The 21,058-nt window shown below is 44.9% G+C and overlaps 1 protein-coding gene across 11 annotated transcripts in view; it reads right to left on the minus strand.

Moving 5' to 3' along the window:
• Positions 1-21,058, minus strand: part of SMARCD3 (SWI/SNF related BAF chromatin remodeling complex subunit D3) — a 107,019-nt gene that overhangs the window by 45,338 nt on the left and 40,623 nt on the right. For 8 of the 11 annotated variants that reach the window (XM_074573707.1, XM_074573713.1, XM_074573714.1 and 5 more), the window contains 2 exons: positions 7,966-8,183; positions 4,782-4,824 (listed from right to left, as the gene is read on the minus strand). In XM_074573707.1, coding sequence (XP_074429808.1) covers positions 4,782-4,824; positions 7,966-8,174 — 252 coding nt within the window. In that variant the 5' untranslated portion in view covers positions 8,175-8,183. Of the gene's footprint in view, positions 1-4,781; positions 4,825-7,965; positions 8,184-8,473; positions 8,619-10,898; positions 11,199-11,541; positions 13,948-20,177; positions 20,446-21,058 lie in introns of those variants that run through there. The other 3 variants (XM_074573708.1, XM_074573705.1, XM_074573715.1) reach the window with 3 other exon arrangements.

Here is a 21,058-nt window from a genome sequence, read left to right on the forward strand (position 1 = left end):
AAGTTAAATGGGGAAAAGCAGAGACACATAGAGCTATGGAGTCAGAACAATTTTCAGCTGAGATTCCTGCATTAGCATGGATAGGCAAGCAATCTGAAGAAACAGAATGGTGAATCACACTCACGGTGTCTGGGAAAAAATGTAATGACTCAGAACTAAGAGAAAATAAGACACTGACCAGAAGTAATGAGGAGACAAGTCCTGGAGAAAGAAGAAGCGCAGTCTAATGTGCAGTCATGTTCCTCCACAGTTTGTGGCACGACTGCTAGACTTGGTTCACAAAGACCACAGCAGCTCCAGAGATCTAGGTCCCCAGCTATGAATGAAGATGCCTATGAACTTCTCCACAATTGGATGAGGGTTTCAGAACAAGGGAAGGATCCAGGCGTAAGGAAAATGGGGTGGAGTATGGCCTGCTGCACAGAACTGGAGTTAATGTTGAATACACTATAAAAAATGCCAAGCCTTGCTATGTTACAGTATGTCAGCCTGGGCTTAATCAAGTTTTTATTTTCCTTAAAATTGCATTTTAGACAAAACATATGAGTAGATCAAATCAACTTGCATTTAAATAAAGCATTTGACATACAGTCATAAAGGGAACCACTGCTGAAGACTGAAAAATGGGGATTAGAACAAAACCAAAATGTGGTAAATAACTGGCATAGAAAAAAAAGTATTAAGCAGGAAGTACCCAATGGAAGATTTTTGAAACTGATTTTATTTATTTTCATTAACAGCTCCAGCACAAAAAGGAGAAGTACGCTAACAAAACCTGATAATGACAAATTTGGGTGGCATCTTCAATACAAGGCAGAGGATAGTACAGAGAACGGAAGGAAGATGAGAACTGTATAACAGAAATGGGATGAAATATAGCATTACAAAGCACAGAATCATGTTCCTCAGAGTCTATACCCGTAATTCCTGTTCTAATATGGGAATTCATCAGTTGCAAACAACAGAAAGTTGAAATACTTATATTAGTCAATCACAGAATGACCATATGCTGTACCAATGTGGTAAGGCCACAAAAAATAAAATGTGATCCCAATCTGTATCACTACCTGTTTCCAGTAGAGATAAAAATGCATTAGTGACATCCAAGCGCTGGTGATACTGGTAATCTGTAATACTCTCTATAGTTCCGGTCTCCTGAGAGGTAGGTTTAAAGAGGTTCAAAAGAGGTAAATTTAACCTGAATAGATATAATGAAAGATTGTGAGGATTAGAATTGTGGGGAACCCCTTTTACTTGTCAAACTAAAAGCACTTGATTTGCTGAGGCTAGCAAGAAGAAGAAAAAAAAAAAAAGCTGCCGAATCTAAAGTATCTCAGAAGTAAGGAACCTAACTAGTCTTGAGGCACCCATTGTCATGGCTTCCGTGACAGAGGGAAGCAGACTGGATGTGCCAAGAGGTCCCGCGCAGTTCCATAATCATAGACTCATAGACTGGTTAAAGTTGGAAGGGACCTTAAAGATCATCTAGTTCCAAACCCCTGCCCTGGACAGGGACACCTCCCACCAGCCCAGGTTGCTCCAAGCCCCGGCCAACCTGGCCTTGAACCCCTCCAGGGATGGGGCAGCCACAGCTTCTCTGGGCAACCTGGGCCAGGGGCTCACCCCCCTCACAAGAAAGAATTTCTTCACAATATCTCATCTAAATCTCCCCTCTGTCAGTGGAAAACCCTTCCCCCTTGTCCAATGGCTCCCCTCCCTGATCCAGAGTCCCTCCCCAGCTTTCCTGGAGCCCCTTGAGGGACTGGAAGGGGCTCCAAGGTCTCCCTGGAGCCTTCTCTTCTCCAGGATGAACAACTCCAACTCTCTCAGACTGTCCTCATAGCTTAGGTGCTCCAGCCCTTGGATCATCTTCATGGCCCTACTCTGGACTTGCTCCAATAGGTCCACATCCTTCTTATGTTGGTGGTCCCACAGCTGGACACAGTACTCCAGGTGGGGTCTCACCAGAGCAGAGCAGAGGGTCAGAACCACCTCGCTCGCCTGCTGGTCATGGTTGTTTTGATGCAGCCCAGGATGTGGTTGGCCTTCTGGGCTGCCAGGGCACATTGCTGGCTCATGTTGAGCTTCCCATTCACCAACATCCCCAAGTCCTTCTCCTCAGGGCTGCTCTCCATCCGTTCTCTGCCCAGCCTGTATTTGTGCTTCAGATTACCCCAATGCACGTGCAGGTCCTTGCATTTGGCCTTGCTGTAGTTCATGAGGTTCGCACAGGCCCACCTCTCAAGCTGGTCCAGGTCCCTCTGGATGGCATCCCTTCCCTTCAGCATGTCGACCGCTCCACACAGCTTGGTGTCGTCCGCAAACTTGCTGAGGGTGCACTCAATCCTGCTGTCCATGTCGCCAACAAAGATGTTAAACAGCACCAGTCCCAGTACTGACACTTGGGGAACACCACTCGTCACTGCTTGCCACTTGGACATCGAGCCATTGGCCGCAACTCTTTAAGTGGGGCCATCCAGCAAATTCCTTATTCACCCAGGGGTCCCTCCGTCAAATCCATGTCTCTCCAATTTAGAGCCAAGGATGTCGTGTGGGACACTGTCAAATGCCTTGCATAATCCTATCTTCCTACATGTAATAGTTTGCTATGTTGAACTTTCTCATATGGTTATATTAATGCAAAATGAAATCCTTCTCAAATAGCTGAAATGTAGCAGTTGAGCGACCCTACCCAACTAGCAATATGCTCCAGAACTACAGCACAGGCTTGGTCAGAGAGCCTGGAAGTCCAACAGCAGGTTATCTGTGTCAACTGTCTGACTTACTATCACAGCAGGTAACACTAAGAACCCACTTGCTTTTCCACTATTACATAAGATGGTTTTCAAGAGTAGAATGTATTTAATATCTTTCCCTCTCCCCTTCACAGTTCCCAGAAAAGAGAAAAGACAAGCAAGAGTCTGCAAAAAGTCTGTGGGAAGCACAAGCTGATTGGCTGGAAAATACTCCAGAAGCAGCTCCAGGAAGTTGGAAGTTTTACCCTGAGTTTTGCGTGCGTTCCACAGCCACCTGTGCAAATCTTCCAGTTGACAGGACACCGATGCACACAGCATTTTCCCATCCCATGAATGGGGAGCTTAAGGAGGTTCCGATACACTGACTGCAGCCTAATGGAATATCTTAATCCAGACACAATGTCCAATCATCGATACCAGCACTCCAGCTGCACTGATAAAAACTCCATTGCACATAGAACTCTAGCAATTTGTGATGCCTTATCACTCAAGCAATTAAAATTATTGCTGACAGCAACAAAGATACTGAAAGGCAAGAAGACTTGGTGACTTTTCGGAACCAGGCATGGTTCTCAAAGGTGCTACATCTGTATAGCTTTTTGACATACTTGAATAAGGCTCTACCTATTAAAGGATTATCATGGATTTGATAAACAGAGGCACAAGCCTTCTGTTGCCAAAAAAGTTTGGTTAGCTCTGTTCTGAGACCTTTTTATCTTATAAAGGCACCAGGAAAAAAACAAACAAACAACAACAACAAGCCTTGAAACGGACATATATTTAAAGCGATAGCCTCACCATACAGGATGTATAATTGTCTGTGAAAACAATTTGTGTGGGACAGACATAACTGACAGCACAAGAAACGTAGCTTTCATTCTAGGAAAGCACAGGCTCCAAGCAGAGCAGGAATGAAGTTTTAACACAAACACGATGGAGGCTGCAAGTAGTTCAAAGGTCTGGATTTAATGGTAGCTTAGTCCTTTCAAGCCAGCAGCACGAGAGAACGAGTGGCTAACCTATGAGAAGTTGTGCTTTCAGAGGGTGGCAGGAATTACATGAAAAGAAGTGATAATATGGCATCAGGAGTACCAAATTGGGCTCACCTCCTCAGGTGACTGGCACTAGGTACTTGTGGAATGTCACAGAAGAGAATCCGGGGGCTGCCAACAAGTTTGAGTTCACACTAGCAGTGGAGAGGTAGACTTGAAAAGGACGTGGAGATCTACACACCTGTCAAAGGGATTCTGAGCCCAGAAAAAGCACCAGAAGCCAAAGAAACTGGGACTAGGATGTGACGAGGGTGTGTGATCTGAAGACTAAGGAAGCTTGCCTTTTGGGACCAAGTAGGTTTTGGGGGAACTGTACTGAAGAGGGCACAGGAAAGGAAAAGTTTGGGAATAATGGAGAAGGGGAGCAGAGAGAAATTCCAGTGTTTAAAAAGGAAGTAGAAGATTTAAGCATTGAGGATTAGGCATAGGCAGACACTAAACGCTAGACATATCCCCAGGCACAAGAGAACAAATAACTCTCTGGACAATGCAGGCCCCTTGAACTCTGTTGTTTACATGGGTTCGCTTCAGCCCTACGAGGACACAACCAGGAAAATTAGAACCTGGCAGCTCTACTGGGCCAGAGAGACCTGAGAACGAGCCCGTCTCCTACAGGCACAGCTGTGCCCTGAACCAGCTTTTGGCCAGCCTCAAAAATTGATCAAAAACATCCTTAAGACCCAGAGGGCCCCAGCGTCAAGTGGAGTACTTCGCAGCCCAGCACCACTGTCCATCCAGCAAGTGGCAGTGCTGGCTCGGCGAACCCAGCGCTGGAGGAGGACACGGGCCAGGCTGCTCCACACTCCCAGCCCCCAGCCCCAGCCCCAGCCTGGCTCTCTAGACTTTCACCCACTGCCTACTTACTTTTTAATTAGATTTTTAAACAAAAAGTGAAAGTATTTTCTAAAATCCCTCTAATTACAATAAGATGCTGAACTGATTGTGAAGGGAATAGGAAATGAAAGCGACTCACCCTCTGAGGGAGAATTTTGTCAGCCATCTTCCTCCTCTTGGCACTGTACATTTTTTAAAGAAAAAAACACGTTACCATGGTGACAGATCTAGGAGTAACGAGGCCACCTGCTAAATTATCCTGACATCTCCACATGCTGGTGCACAGCTGTGCATGCATCAGCAAAAGGGTCTCACCCATGCCCAGGACCTAGGACCCCTTCTCTCAGCAGCCTGGGGAGGCAGTTAGCTAAGAACAAATCAGGGCTGTCTGTTATGCATCTTGGAAAGAAGTGTGCAAGTTCTTTGATCACAGCATCTTCTATGGTGCAGGGCGGCAATGTATGCAAGTGCATGTGCACATGCTCTCTACAGATACAGAAAAAGCACGTCGGAGGACAGCGTGCAGGTGTGGCAGCGGGCATAGATGCAGCTATGCATATGCACATGGAAGTGGCTGAGCGCCTGTAAACAGAATGTGAACTTGTTCGAACAGATGACATGCATTCATTCATTCATGCCCAAAACTGAGTGCTGATGAAAACACACATATGTACGTGCATTTCATATGATGTATGAAAACACACATATACACACGCCCTTCCCTACATATATACGCTTGTTTTATTGTAACAATACCTTTGCCTCAGTGATATACAAAGGTCAGCGGGCTTACATGTCCATGTTTGATCATCTTTATGAACGCACATGTGGGAAGACATATGTGTCCCTGCAGTACATATACATAATGTGTCCGTACCCATACATAAGCCCAATTGTATAGGTATGCTTTTGAAAAAATACGTGTGTTTGTGTACATACACACAAATGTATGTGTGCCTAAGAAATGCTACTGTCAGGAAGATTGCCAAACACATTGTCTTTCGAGTTCTTCAGATTCTAAGAACTGTTTGTGCCCACCAAACCTGTCACCTAGCTTTCTCTAACAGGACAAGAGGGAATTCAGGCCTCATTCTTCACCTCTACGATTTGTGAGGCCTTTATCTTAAGCAGGAGATGAATCACTCCATCTGCGACCGACAAATGGGAGAAACTGAACCGCCTGCTACCGTCTGCCATGTCAAGGATGCCCCTCCTTACTGTTTTCATACAGGAAGTCTGTCATCAGCCACGTCCATGTAAAAGCTGTTTCCACACACAACAATGTGGCACACTCCCTTCCTACATATGCTAATAATAAGCCTGGCCTGAAATACCACAGTCTTAGATTCTTCCCCATCTCCGTATAAACCAAGCCTGAGGAACTCTTTGTGCACGGAGGTGCAAACTACATCCTTCCTTGGGGGCAGAAAGTTCACCCACACAGTTACAACCAACTCTGTGGGTGAACAACATCCCTTTTTAAAAGCATAGGAACAATGGGACTGGAATGTTACGCGGTGCGAACCTCCAACACCTTCCACAGCTCACAAAATCAAATCTGCATGGAAACACTTCACCAAATCTGGAAGTAATGCCTGAGCAAGCTCCATCCTCCCAAAGGGAAACGGGATATGCATGCACCTGCAACAACCCCAAAGGCTTGCAATTAAAAAGCAATTAACAAACAACCCAAAAACCCCCAACAGCTTCTGCCTCAACCAGTTCTCCAAGAGTCTGTTATAGAAATGAGATTTCTGTCTCCACCAAACCTGCCAAGAAAGGATAACTACACCTTCTTGGCCTGTTTGTGCCATAAAACATAGGACTGAATTACTCCCAGAAGTGGACCCAAGATGCCAGAAAGTTTGCCTGAAAACACAGAAAAATTTCAGCGGGAAACGACAGGGAGGTGGAAATGAACAAGGGGAAAACATTCAACACATTATCTGGAGGGAAGGCATGGCAGAAGAAACAGAGGAACTTTCCCGAGTACCTAGGAGGCACCGGTGTGAGCTGGACTCCCTGCAGTAGCGACTCCTGCTGGGTTCCAAACTAGAAGCATTGAAATTAAGAACTAGGGAGAGGGAACTGCCTCCTTCTGTGAATTAGGCCATCAACTTTTAGAAAATATTCTTTTTTAATGACCTGGAAACTAGGTAGTGACTAAAGTTTACCTTAATTATCCAGTAGTGGCAATTTTTTTCAGGCTGTATCTACCCTGTGTATTTGAAGACTGGGCATTATTTTGTGCAGTTTCGTGGAGTTCCTCCTGGGAGGTGCTGTGAAATACGCATTTTGGCTAGTGCTGGGCAAGGCCTCCATGACGCACATGCATCTCTTGCGCTCACATGCTGCACTCACACGCATTCCTTCTGTATTCAATCGTAATGCATTAATACTCTCAGGATTGGTGTCCTTTCCAGATGCATCCCAGATATAAGCATTCACAAGTCTGGCTTGCTGATCAAAGGCATATAACCTGGACAGAGCAGGGCTCCTGAAGCACTGATCTCAGAGAGTCACCTTTTACCTACAACTAGATATGATGACACCGCCAGAACTCTGTCCGAATCTATATATACACCTATAATGATTTTGCAAAAGGCAGACCACACAGATGCCTGCACCCTATGGATTTATCAGGAACTGGCTCACACTTGGACCTCAAGGCTGCTGAGATCTAACAAGTTGCAAAAAGAAATTAGCAAACTGTTATTTAAGAGAGAATGCATTCAGCACTGTACAAAGCAGGCATATTTAAAAAGGAAAGCTCATTTAAAATAATCCCTCTAATTCTATGAAATTATTTCCTATGCATATCTCTCTATTTTATACATAGGAATGCCTGTGACAATTGCAAGTTTCATGACCACTCTCATGAGTGACCATAGTACAAGCATTCACAGGACCAACCAAAAATTTTTTCCACTTGTCTCATTTACAAACCATTTTGTTAGCCAGTCGGAAATCAGAGAAACTATGCAGAACAGACAACAAATAATACAATAATTGTACTATATTAGAAGGAGAACTGTTCATTAACTTTAAAGGCTAAATATAACAGCCAGATTTATAGCCTGATAAACCTGCGAGGAAAAAGCATTATAACTGCAAAACCAGACATTAGTAAAGGTCAGTTTGTTCAAGACCATGCACAAAGTAAAGAGTAAAATTTACCAATGTTTTTCCTCCTTTAAGAAACTGATAATACATAAATCTTCTAGTCTGTCTCATTCGATCTTAAAGGTCTTACCTATTGCTAAAAAGATGCATTTTTTTCTTCTTCAAATTATCCTCCCACGTTTTCTTTCTGGAACACTCACCTCCTAGTTCGGTTCTGCGTGGCTTGCTGCTGCTGCTGCACTTGCTGCTGGACCTGCTGCTGCTGGACCTGCTGTGGTGCAGTGCGTTTCCTTGTTGTTTCCATCACAGTCTGGGGCATCCCAGGTCGCACTGAGGGGCTTCCAACGTACGGGGGGCCTGGGGGACCCATGGGAGCCCCCTGATGGGGCATTCGAGCTCCTGATGGCATCCCAGGTCGCTAGAGAAGAAGCGAAACAGAAAGAAGAGCCAGTTTGGCCCCTGTTTCTTCAGCTGCAAATATATTTGTACATAATCAGACACTGGCTCCAGCAAGCTCCCCATTTTGACCACCCCAATAAGCACTAAGCAGAAACACAGAGCACATGAGCTCTGGGCTGGTATTTCCCAGACATCGTAAAGAGGAATCCAGTGATAAAGTAGTCAGGAAACAGGGATGAAAAATACTAGGCTTGGGAAACGCTCAGTGGTCAAAACATATCCAGGCCAGCTTACAGCCAAAAGCTCTACCTTCAGACCCAAGGGAAAACTCCATGGCAGCTACACGCAGTCCAAATTGGTGCAGTTCACACGCTAATCAAAGCTGCAAGCAAGCTCACATCTACAGTGCTTCAGATTATCACTGACTAGCAGGCGGCTTTCACCAGTAGGGAGACTGTAACGAGCAAAGGTGAACCATGAAAACACTGTGATAAAACATCCTCCATTAAGAGCCCTCTCCTTCACCTACACTGGAGAGCAGCGTAAGTTCAGAAAGTGACAATAACCCTTAAAGAAAAGGTCACGTCTCTGATCAAGCCTCTAAAATTAAACAGAAAATAAAAGGAATGTGGTAGTTTGTCAGCAGCCTGTGTAGGCTAAAGTCCTGACATTTATGTTGATTTCAGTGTGCTCTGGAGAGACACTTTGGGCCAAATCACAAACTTAATGCTGTAGAAGACACACAGTAAACTCAGTGCTGAATCCTAAAAGTTTATAGTCATCAAGGAAAACCACCAGTAAAATAATTACCACTGTAAAATGCAATTTAAAACAGAGAAGAGCTTAGCTTCATTCTAAGAATTATCAAGATGTTTATTATATGTCTACGTATATGTGAAAATACAGACAAATACACACACACTCTATAGGCATTTGAACCAGTATGTGAATAAGAATAATCATACACAAAATTTTTTTAAAGGTCAAGTCCCTCTACAGTGTCTTTCAAGGAAATCAAGAGCCAGTGGTATCCATTATAGATAAATAATTGTTTAAAGGATAGAAATGAGGTCAAAGTAACTGGTTCTGAAAATAAAACGAAGGCACAGGCAGATTTTTTCTGAGACTCATGCTTTTCAGCATATTCATAAGCAACCTGAAAAAAGAACGAAAAAAACAGAGAAAGAGCAAGGAAGTGACCAAGTTTGTTGGTAATGCCAAGTTATTCAAGCTGGCAAAGATGAAGGCCAGCTTCAAAGAACTGCAGAAGGACTTTATGAGACAGAATGAACACTTAAAAGGAAGATGAAAATGGATTTCAGTCCATATTTAAGTGAATTACATGGGGAAAACCGATACAATCATCACATACAAAACAATGGGCTCTGAGCTGACTGTTGCCCAACAGAAGCAAGATCTTGGAGTTTAAACAGACACTTCCAAAATAAAATAAAAAAATCAATTCACTGTTTGCTAGAAGTCAAAAGAAAGCCATTAAACAAAAGAAATGACAAGGAAGAGAACAGCGAACATCACTGTGCCACTGTCCGTGGTTTGCCCACATGTCGAATGCTGTGTGCAGTTCTGGTTCCTGATCTGGAAAAAGAATGGCACGGAAACAGAATAATGGAATCATAGAATGGTTCGGGTTAGAAGGGACCATAAAGATCATCCACTAGACCAGGCTGCTCAAAGCCCCGTCCAGCCTGGCCTTGAACACTTCCAGGGATTAAGATTAAGGTATGATTAAGATACAGAACTGCACTCACCCAAGTAAAAGTAAATATACTATGGTTTTCCATCTGGAAAGAGGTGATCCAAGGTAATCTAAGCAGGCATTTGCTACAGCTCTGCAAAATCACGAGTGGCCTAGAGAGGGCAGTTGGGGATTGACTGTTCACTGCCCCCTCCAGTATAATAAACTACGGCCCTCAGAGGAGGCCAGGAGGAGTCAGGCTCAAACGCAACCAAAAGAGGGTAGTTTGCCACACAGTGGGTAGTCACCCCTTTCCAAATGACATGGAAAACATATTTGGTTCAGAAACTTCTCTGAGTTACCAACAGCTAAAGACTGAGAAAGTACTAGGGAGAAGCACACCAGTGGTCTCCAACGGGAGAGGCGTGCACCAAGAGGGTATGCAGGACAGCCCATTGTGGGGTGGGAAGAAAACTTTTTTTGTACCATTAATAAATAAAAGAAAAATTTTAAAAATCGTTTATTTAATCCTTATTTCATGCTTTTATAATTTCTAAATATATAATTATAATATGTATCATAATAATATATAATTCTAAATCTAATTTTAATATATAATTCTAAATCTAATTTGGACCTGTATCTCCAAATCCACTGTAGTCCCCAAAGTCGCAGCTCAGTGCTCTCCCTGATCACCACAAGTCTTAGATATTCCTTGCACTTGTATGCATGAAGGAAACTGGAGAAAGGAAGAAGGTGAATGAACGATCAGCAAAGAACCAGTGTCTCTAATTGGTACAGACAGGGAAGGAAGGCTGAGGTAGGAAAGAGACCAGCACAGGGAGCCAAGGAGGTGAATCCAGCAAGTGTTCGTGTCGGAAACCGATGGTGGGGATGGCCACCGAGCAGAGAAGCAGCAGGAGGCAGCAAAGAGGCAAAACTGAGGCTCTGTGCAGAGCTGGAAACATCTTCTCCCATAAACAGCGTGCTACGGAAACTGCCGTAGCGGAGCGGCTCCCTCCCTTCCCACGTACTCACCCCCACCCTCCAGCCCAGCCGGAGCCAGCAGACAAAAACGGCCCAGGAAATGCTTCTCTCCCGAGCTTGTATTTCAGATCTCTCTGTTGTCTGTCAGTCCACACCGTGGCCCTCCTCCAGCAAAGAGCAGACCGTTGGGCCTGCTGTCGCCTGTCAGTCAGCCGGGGACATTTGACAGTGACTCGGAGGAGACGAGGTCCCGGCATGGCCATCCCGCACTTGTCCCTCCCGGAGGCTGCCTGGCCGCGGGGGTCAGGATGCAGGCCCACTTCTCTGCTTCTACAGTGGACAACTTAAGGCCTGGAGAAAAAGGTCAGCGAGCCAAATCTACTCTCGATCTCAATCTGACATCTTTGAACTTCCTTCAGTTCCCTTTGTTAAGCATCAAAATAGAGAAAACTAGAGAAAGGGCAAAACTGACAAAAAGGGGGCAGCTCTAGCAAAGGCATATTCAGTCTCACCCCTTGCCCTGCCTCATTCCTTCCCCTCCCTTCTCATGTTCCTATCTCCAGTATCACCCGTAGATAAAATATTATTCACTACGCAACTGCCGTCTCCCTGCTGTGAGCCCACAAGACTCCCAAGATACAGAAATGCTCAATCTAAACTTTTATAAAAGGAGAACACACAAGCAGGACCTCACCTTATCTAAAAGCTTATTTTGCTCTCAAACACGTGTAAGACAAGACAGTGAAATATGTTGAATTTTTCACAATACTGACATTAAAAAAAAAGTCTTGATACTAAAGACATATAACTTCTTTTGATGTGGTACAATGCTGTTATGTCTTTTGAAATAGATCTTGGAGGTGCACCTTCCTGTGGGTTAGGATCTGTCTCTCCCCTCGTCCTCAGAGGGATGGAACCTGTCCTGAACAACACCATCCACGGTGAAGGCTGCAGGGCAAACAGCACCGACACATCCTCCTTCCTGGGAAATCACCTACCCTACACCCCTCTACCCGACCCAACCCTGCTCTTACCCACAGACCCACCCCCTTTCTTCCTCCATTGATCCACCTACATGTACTACTCTGCACTGCTTCAAACACTTCACTGGACAGAGGGCGAAACCACCGTGGGCTGTAGGGAATAAGGAAGACCACAGCACGTCCCCAGCGGAAGGGACCACTCTCACAGCTCTGAGGAGATGGAGCGGAGCAGAGCAGAGCAGCTAGGCATGGCCACACAGTGCGGCACGCGGAGAAAGGCACACCGCCAATATTTCACACATGCGTACTGGTCCCCAAGAACTCTGCTGATGGCCTGCGTTCCTGTGGTCCATCCCTGCCCTGGCTACACCCTTCCAAAGCTGAGCACACCATCAGTGCAGTAAGCAGACCAGCCCCCAGCGACTGTTGCCGTCCCCTGTCGCTGCCTTCCGCTGCCCGCTTTCCCAAGCTACGCAGTTGGCTTTTCTACTTTCTTCCCTCCTGTCACATCTGATGCCTGCCTCTTCCCCTCTGTCTTGAACTTCTTAAAGTGAACTTCTCGAAGTGAACTTCTCAGGTGGCCAAGAAGGCCAACAGCATCCTAGCCTGTATCAGCAATAGTGTGGTGAGCCGGACTAGGGAAGTGATCATCCCCCTGTACTCGGCACTGGTGAGGCCCCACCGTGAGTACTGCGTTCAGTTTTGGGCCCCTCGCTACAGCAGGACATTGAGGTGTTGGAGCATGTCCAGAGAAGGGCTACAAAGCTGGTGAGGGGTCTGGAGGACAAACCTTATGAAGAACGATTGAGGGAGCTGGGGTTGTTTAGCTTGGAGAAGAGGAGGCTGAGGGGAGACCTTATCACCCTCTACAACTACCTGAAAGGAGGTTGCAGAGAGATGGGGGCTGACCTCTTCTCCCTGGTGACAAGTGATAGGATGAGAGGAAACGGGTTCAAGTTATGTCAGGGGAGGTTTAGATTGGATGTTAGGAAACATTTGTTCACTGAAAGGGTTATTAAACATTGGAATAGGCTGCCCAGGGAGGTGGTGGATTCACCATCCCTGGAGGTGTTTAAAAAAAGGGTAGATGGGGCACTTAGGGACATGGTTTAGAAGTGGCTTTTGTCAGGGTAGGTTAAAGGTTGGACTCGATGATCTTAAAGGTCCCTTCCAACCTTAGCGATTCTATGCTTCTATGATTCTATGATTCTCCTGCCTGAGACAACACTGGAGCGGTCCTTTTCTAGACATTTCTACTGCAGAGTCTTTTCTCAAGGGACATCAACATCATAGCAGCCAAAATGCTGAAGCAGAGAAAGGGAGGGTTCCTGTCTGGACATACTGGATAGAAGAAAATAACCTGGAGAACCAATAGGTAAAAGGAAAAGAAAGTGTCAAGAAATCAAAAGCAAAAACACCTGCAAGAGCCTTAGAAAAGGACTGAAGAGAGAGCAGGGAGTCACTGCAACACAGTATAGCACTGAGCTGCACCCATGGCAATTCCCTGCTCTGAAAGACACAGGCTCCATCCACCAAGGCACCTACAGGACTCCGACAGCATGCAGTGACAGCCACGGGCTTCTTGTTAACTGAAAAACCCACAGATTTTGAGAACAACAATTACCAAGTATACAAACAGTGTATTTTTTTAACTAAAAATAGAAGCTACCTTGGCTAGACAACATATTGTGTCAAGGCATTACAGCAGCTACTGACTTCTATGAGGCACAAACATTAGCAGGAGGAGATGCCAGATGCTGTCTGGAGGTGAGAATGGGTCACTACGAGTATCTGGAACAGCTAAGAAATTTATACTAGATTGATATGTCTGATGGCAACAGGCTTCGGACTGCACATATGTTTCCCAACTGAATCTGCACTTCAAAATGGACTCTTAGAAGCACAAGAAAAAAAGTTGCAGACAGCTTCTCTCCTCTCATATAACTATAGATGTTACCTCACATGAGATTCTTTTTTTTAATGGCTATGAACCTTTTAGATATTTAGTAAGCAGAAACATCAGTATTGCAATTTTTGCTTCCTCTGTTTCCCAAAAACTCTCACATCCTAGAATCAAGTGTTGCAGGTTCCACCCGTTTTTAAATAACGTTCACAACAATCCAAAAATCTTTAACTCAGAAAACATCACATTCACATGACTGTGAATTGTAACTTGAGACAAAGTTCAGGGACCATTCTTCTATTTCATGCGTGTCTATTCACAGCTCAGAATAACCAGACACCAAACCTGAAACAAAGCACTTGGATGCAACCACGGAAAAAAAAAAACCAAAACACCAAAACCGAAACCCCAAACGTCTTTGGCATTGAAACTAACAAACCCAATATACCATCTTTGAGTTCCATTAGCTTGCTCGTTTTAATAGATGTGATCACATCCACTGCTGTGATATAATGTATGGAATGGATTTTGTGTGAAGAACTACCAGAATGAAGCTCTTGACTCTGTAAAAAGGATAGTTTTGGGAGGGGAGAGGTAAGAGAGCTCTGCAACGCCATGACTAGCACGGGAGGAGGCTGATCAGGAGCTCACTGTCTCTTCCCTTACAAGAATTAGTCAACAGCGAGCAGTCAGCAGGACCACGTACTTCTTTATGTAAGATAAGCTGCAAAAATTCCTGACACAAAACACTGTGAATGCTAAGCGTTTATATGCGTTCAGGAAGACATCAGCAGACTAACCTACATAAATAAAATCCATATAGAGGTACTATGCATAGTGGGCAGATTTGGGTCAGAAAACTCCAGAGCTACGAAGCACTGAGTGTTTGGATGAAGCATCACCAGGTTTTTGCCTTGTTCCCGTATTTCCCCGCAGTCTTCTGCTGCTCCCTGCCACCAGGGACGCTGGGCTAAATGATCCAGTGCGACTGTTTCCATATTCCTACGGTCTTTCTTTTTTAAAAAACAGAAGAGCAATTCAAACATCTCACAGACCAATTACATCTGTGCACCTATATTCATCAGCAAATCACAGAATCGCAGAATGGTAGGGTTGGAGGGCCCTCTGGAGCCCATCCCGTCCCACCCCCGGCCAGAGCAGGGTCACCCACAGCAGGTGGCACAGGAACGCGTCCAGGCGGGGTTGGGATGTCTCCAGAGATGGAGACTCCACCACCTCTCTGGGCAGCCTGTGCCAGGGCTCTGCCACCTTCAGGGGAAAGAAGTTCCTCCTCGTGTTGAGGTGGAACTTCCCATGGTCAAGTTTGTGCCCATTACCCCTTGTCCTGTTGCCGGGCACCATTGAAAAGAGCCTGGCCCCATCCTCCTGACACCCCACCTTTCAGTATTTATAAGTGTTGACAAGATCCCCCTCAGCCGTCTTCTTTCCAGACTGAAGAGCCCCAAATCCCTCAGCCTTTCTTCATAAATCAAAGTTTTCTCAATGAGCAACTAAATTTTTTTTTAACAAGCCTATACTGCATAAAATCACGTTGATCTCTATTAAAGCCCAAGCTAGAATTAATACGATTTTCTTTTCTCAATTATGTGTAAACTTTTCTGTATTCATTCGCCTGCAATTAGTCCAGGGCTAGGAAAGGACAAACCATGATCTTCTACTGGCAGCTTGCTTGCAAGGTTGAATGCTGTTCGATGTTTTCACTCTACCAGTTTTCTCCAAGTACCTTCCCAATCAAATTTCTTCACTGCAGTGAGATCCCTTGATTTCCCCGGGCTGCCCTCCACATATCCCAAACACCTCCTTGTTTAAGAAGACAGGGAATACATACGCAGCAAATCAGTGACTCCATCCCAGGACCTGTTCTCTGACCACGTCCTGGCAGAGAACTGCGCAGCCAGCCCTGTCTTAGTGGAACAAACTGCCCAAAAATGACAGATCGTGAGGCTCTTTTCTAGCCTTTCTAGAGTTAGTTGACTTATGGTCTGACAAGACAGTATTTATATCCATGATAACATATAAATTAGTGGGATATTACTTTTTTCAAACCTAATATTCTCTTCACCTCACTAATTCTAGTAATGATGTCTACAAACTCATGACTGAATGGAAGAAACAATCACTTTTATCCACTTAGAACAGATCACCATTCAATTTGGGGAGAATATCCTTAGTTCTTCCCATTCTAATAAAACAAATACTATTTTTATAATATACTGAAATATTAAGACCCTGAGGTCATCCAGTCCTTCCTTGTCTCAAAGAACTATCACCCATATCTAAATCATCGTTGATAGATGTTTACTGATTTAACCAGTGGCTAAGATCCTCCAGTGACAGAGATTTTACAACTTTCCTAATCAGTCTGCATCCTTAGATACTATAAATAAAAAAAATAAACCAAACCATTCTCCTACTGATGAAGTCTTCACAGGCCTCCCACTACTACTGCCCTCTGAACTACCCCTTTTTTTGCTTGTTAGTCATGCAGATGACCAAAATAAAATAAAAAAATATTCTTGTAAGTATATGCCACAGATTTACAATTGCTTCTGTATTATTCTCTGCCCCATTTCTTAATCAGGCTAACAGTTTACTTGCTTTCTCGGTAGCAGTGGCTGCTCCTACACACTAGGCAGCTCACAGTGACACCCAACCCTTCCTCCCAAACGGTTACACTTCATTGAAAACCCAGCAATGTATGAGGAGATGCAAAACTGGCTTATGAAATTCATTGCTCACCCCTTTTCCAAATCACTGATAAATCTATTAGACACCATACACATCTTTGGGGGACCAGACCTGCCTTTTTGTCTGTTTTAACATTGTCAGTGAGTTATTTATCACTGCATTAAATATTTTTTTACATGATGGCACGCTTTGAGACCCTTCTTTCACCGTACTAAATGCCGTTTCATATAACACTGTTTCTGTACTTACTATAAGATGCCATGACTGTATTTGAGACATAGACAACCAGACAAAAAGAAGACTGAGGATAAGCAAAGGAGTCACATAAGTGATACACGGGTTTGTATAATTAGCGGTCTTGATATGTAACTAATATTAAACTGTAGAGATTAGCAGGAACTATGAAAAAACACCTACTAGCAGAAAATAAATATGGATAAGGACTTATATTAAAAGGAAGAGCTTCCTAAGCGCAGCAAAGAGGACAAAGAACAAGATCACCATGGGAAAAAGAAGGTGATTTGAACTGACAGCAAGTGTATTGCAAATACACATATGACTTGGTAGTTAAGAAAGGGACATAGACCTTTATAGGTGTATCTTGTGTATAAAAGGCAAGAAGATTGGTTTTGGAAGGAAGATAAAGTGGGAACAGAAAAAGGACAGAGAAGCAGATTAAAAAGGTCAGAACAACAGGACAAGAAAACGAACCTCTCAGCAGCTTCTTGTGTGAAGATGACACAGGCAAGGTCGGCGGTGCAAGGCACCAAAGAGAGGATTGCTGCAATCGAGTCACAAGAGGACAGATGTCTGGACAAGAGCTTTGACAAGATCTGCACCATAGACCTTCTCAAGGCTATATGGGAAGACACCTGTTTGAGTAAGAAAAAGGGAAAGAAAAAAAAAAGAAAAAAAAAGGGAGACAACGGTAACATCCATTGAAATGACCCAGCCATCAGGGAAGCCTATGATAGGGTCTGGAGGATAGAAGAAACTGCAGCAAGATTAATAACTTGGTTTGGGTCAACAGAATTTAAGGCAACAGCTGGACACACAGAGGGGGATGTCATAAAAACAGCCTGAAATGTACAACTGGACAGTAGAAAATGCATCGATAAAGAGATAAATCAACATAAATGTGGTGATTAAAGCCATATTTATCCATAAAAGCACTAGAAATAGAGCAGAGAGGAACGAAAGAAAAGGACAAAGTAAAGGATGAAGCCTTTGGGAAAAAAACCAACTCTTTTCCCACAAAAACAATGTGCAAGACCCTGATGAAACGGAACAGGAGTAAAAGAACTGTAAAAATAAATAGCTGAAAGAAATCTAACCTTTTTAAAAGAAGAACTGCTTACCAGAGGTGTAACAAACTATCAAGAACTCAAGCAGGATGAGAATGAAGTATTGCACTTGAGATTTTTAACCATTAAGAAATTTCCCCTTTCAGAGGTATCCTATTTGACTGGGACAAACAAGGGACATCTTCTAAGCTGGCAATATGGAAAAGAACAAAGGCAAGATCAAGTGCACAAGAGCAAAGGGCGAAGTGACCTTAGCAAAGGAACATATGTTTCCAGAAAGCTCAAGTGAATCCAAAAGCTAACTGCCCTTAGGAAATACTGCAAAATTATCCCGTTCACTTAAGTGTTCACATAGCAAAAAATTTTCTCACAACATTCTACCCCTATTTACCTCTCCCCATTTTGGGGGGGGGGGGGGGGGGCGGGGAGCCTGTAATAAAATAAAAAAAAAAAGTAATCTGAAGAGGAGGTTTTCCCCTGAAATTAGAGCAGAACGTGACTCCAAGAAATCCCAGTAAAGTTTGCTATGTAACTTGATTTTTCAATGAATTAATTCTGATGCTGACACATCGTGGATGGTAATAAAATTCAATAGCCAGCAATTCGTAAACTTAAGATAATATATCAATATGTCAATATGCTCTTATTTGGTAGGATACAGGACCTGAAGAGATAAAATGAAGTTATAACTTTTAAAATCCTTTTTAAGTAATGGAAGACTGACTACCCCAACCTGTGTTTTGATCAAAATGAACCTGAGATAAGGAAAAAACTAAAGGAAAGAACAAACAAAAGCAGAACTAAAGGAGATCAACGTGGGGGAAAGGAGAGGGTCATACATGAGGTGTTCAGGCAACAGAATAACAGACAAGAAGCCTCAGCCTCACTAACAAGTAGCAGGAAGAAATGCAGATATTCCAGGCAAACACAAATATTCAAGTGAGATGCCACCAGTGGCAGAACTCCCGGGGCAGAAAAGGCAGACTTTCCTAGCATCCAAATAAGTAATGGAAATGAGTACTGCTATATTCATTCTGGTATAAATTAAAAATTCCCATGCTTAAGGGGCTAGCGTGCTCCTTTCACATGAAGTCCATCTAGGTGTGGAAGAAGCAAATTCACATTACTATTTTTGCCATTCTTCTTGATACTAAAGGAAGACCACTGCTGTGCAAATGCCAACAGAAACCTGGGAAAAGGCAAAAGCATCCCACATGCTCACCCCACCCAACTCGCCTATGGCTCTGCCCAGCTCCAGCCCTCCTGAGCCAGACCACCCCAATGAGCCCACTGTCCACAACAGAGCCACCGCCACAGACCCGCATGCCCGCTCCTGAGCCGTCCCTGCACGTCCGCCATCCTCGCCACAGACTCCTGTATGCTGCCACCGCGTCGCCTGCTCACTGTCGCACAAGCACAGAATGACACCTCAAAGTCCATTGCCCTGCAAGTCCCACCACATCCAGGATCTGCAGGACACACGCTAGATCCTACTCATCTGCAGTAAGCCTCAATAACGGAGACAACTTAGGAGCCTGCTGCGAGCGCCACGGATTTCTGTGATCTTTGCACCAGAGTCCCCACCTGATGTCTTCAAAAAGGTGCCACAGGAGGTGCCAGAATCCTCGAGAGAGAAAACCCTCAGGACTATCAGTATCCAAACAACATCTGCATTCCTTAAGAGCTCTTTAAGTCTTATTTTTGTTAAATGTGTATCAATACAGGAAATCCAAATGTCATAAATGGTGACTGCTCTCAATCACTAGAGATTCGTTTAAAGAACATCGTTTCCAATGGCAGCAAAACAGGGTTAGCATTTCCCCTTAAATGGAGATCGAAGACCCAATTCTCAAACAAAAGCTGGAAAATTTTTAAAGACCTGAAGGATCGCTTCAATTAAGCATGACACCCTGAAATTCTCTCGTGGGTGAGTTCCCATAGACTGTTACAGATCTGCAGAGCTAATCTCCTCAAGCCCCTGAAAGTCACCTGTTAAGTAGCCAGAGGATACACAAGAGCCAAGACTGGAGACAAGAACCAGAGGCAGTACCACAAGGCTTCATCAAGCTTTCATCAGAATTGTTTTTCAAAACACAAGTTTGATTACAGAACAAAGTGTCCTACAAGCCCATTTGGGTCAGATCCAGCGCAGATTCTGCACCATGATCAGGCTCAAAAGCACGCTATTCACCATTCATGGAGAATCAAAGCAAAAAAATCACAGCACACATCCCCCCAGACACAAGCCTGTTATTATCAATGAATCAGTGCATATTCTGGGGGCTTTGCAGACCCCGGTGCTCTCCTGGCAAGGCAGTCACCAGCGCCCCAGCAGCACGCTGCAGGAGCCGATCCAGCCCAGCACAGAGCCTCCAGTTTCCACTCATCCCTCTATTCAGAGCCAGCCAGCTCACTAACTTTCCCGACTCACCACCCCATGGACCAGAAACTCAAAAAGTTTGCTTTTCGTAGCTTTGCGAGCCCCTCCTGTAACTTCGTCTGTAGCCATCAGGGTCTGCTCAGCCTCTCTCACTCTCTCTCTTCCTCTTTCTTTCCCTTTTCTGCCTTTTTCTCCAACTCTCCCCTCTGAGTCCTGCTGGGCTCTCACACTTCTAATAGCGCGGAGTGGGGAGGGGGCCCCTTCAGGGCCTTGCTGACGGCCCACTCGCGCCCAGCCTCAGCTGCTGCATTCCTACACTGATAAGCCAGAAATAGTTTGTGCTGCCGGGTTCTGTGTGTTTACTCTGCAGGGACAGAAAATCCAGCTTTTTAAACCTCTCTGTCCAAACAGCAGAGATAAGCGGGAGGCAAATTGAAAACACGCCTCAGCTCTTTGGTGGCAGCGCTGCAGCCTCTCCTCCTCTGCAGCGGGGATGGTGAATTCTGGGGCAAGGGGAAGGGGGAGGGGGCAACTTCAGCAGCGACATGAAACTCACAGAGAGTGTTTTCCCATTAGGAAATGCAGCAGGCAAGCAGTGAGAAACAATGGTTTTCCCTCGCTCCCACTGCTCCTCCCGCGCTGCGTTTCCAGGCCTTTTCCCCAGGGAGCTGGCAGGCAGCACACAGAAACATTCGCTGGCAGCATTTCCAGCGTGCGAGACGGAGAACGAACCCCTCTGGACACGGGAGAGGAACAGCGGGAGGCAGGGAGCTGGGAACAGGGAGGGACGGCGCGTGAGAGCAAGGGGAAAGAAAGAGTGTGAGAGCAGTGGGAGGAAGGGGGCGGGGGGCAGCATGGCGGCAGCACAGCACCCGATGGCTTCCACGCTCCAGGCCGCCCTCCGCCCCTCGGGGTGACCGCCTGCAGGACGC

The sequence above is a fragment of the Larus michahellis genome, chromosome 2 (genome assembly GCF_964199755.1).
Source record: "Larus michahellis chromosome 2, bLarMic1.1, whole genome shotgun sequence".
NCBI lineage: Eukaryota > Metazoa > Chordata > Aves > Charadriiformes > Laridae > Larus > Larus michahellis.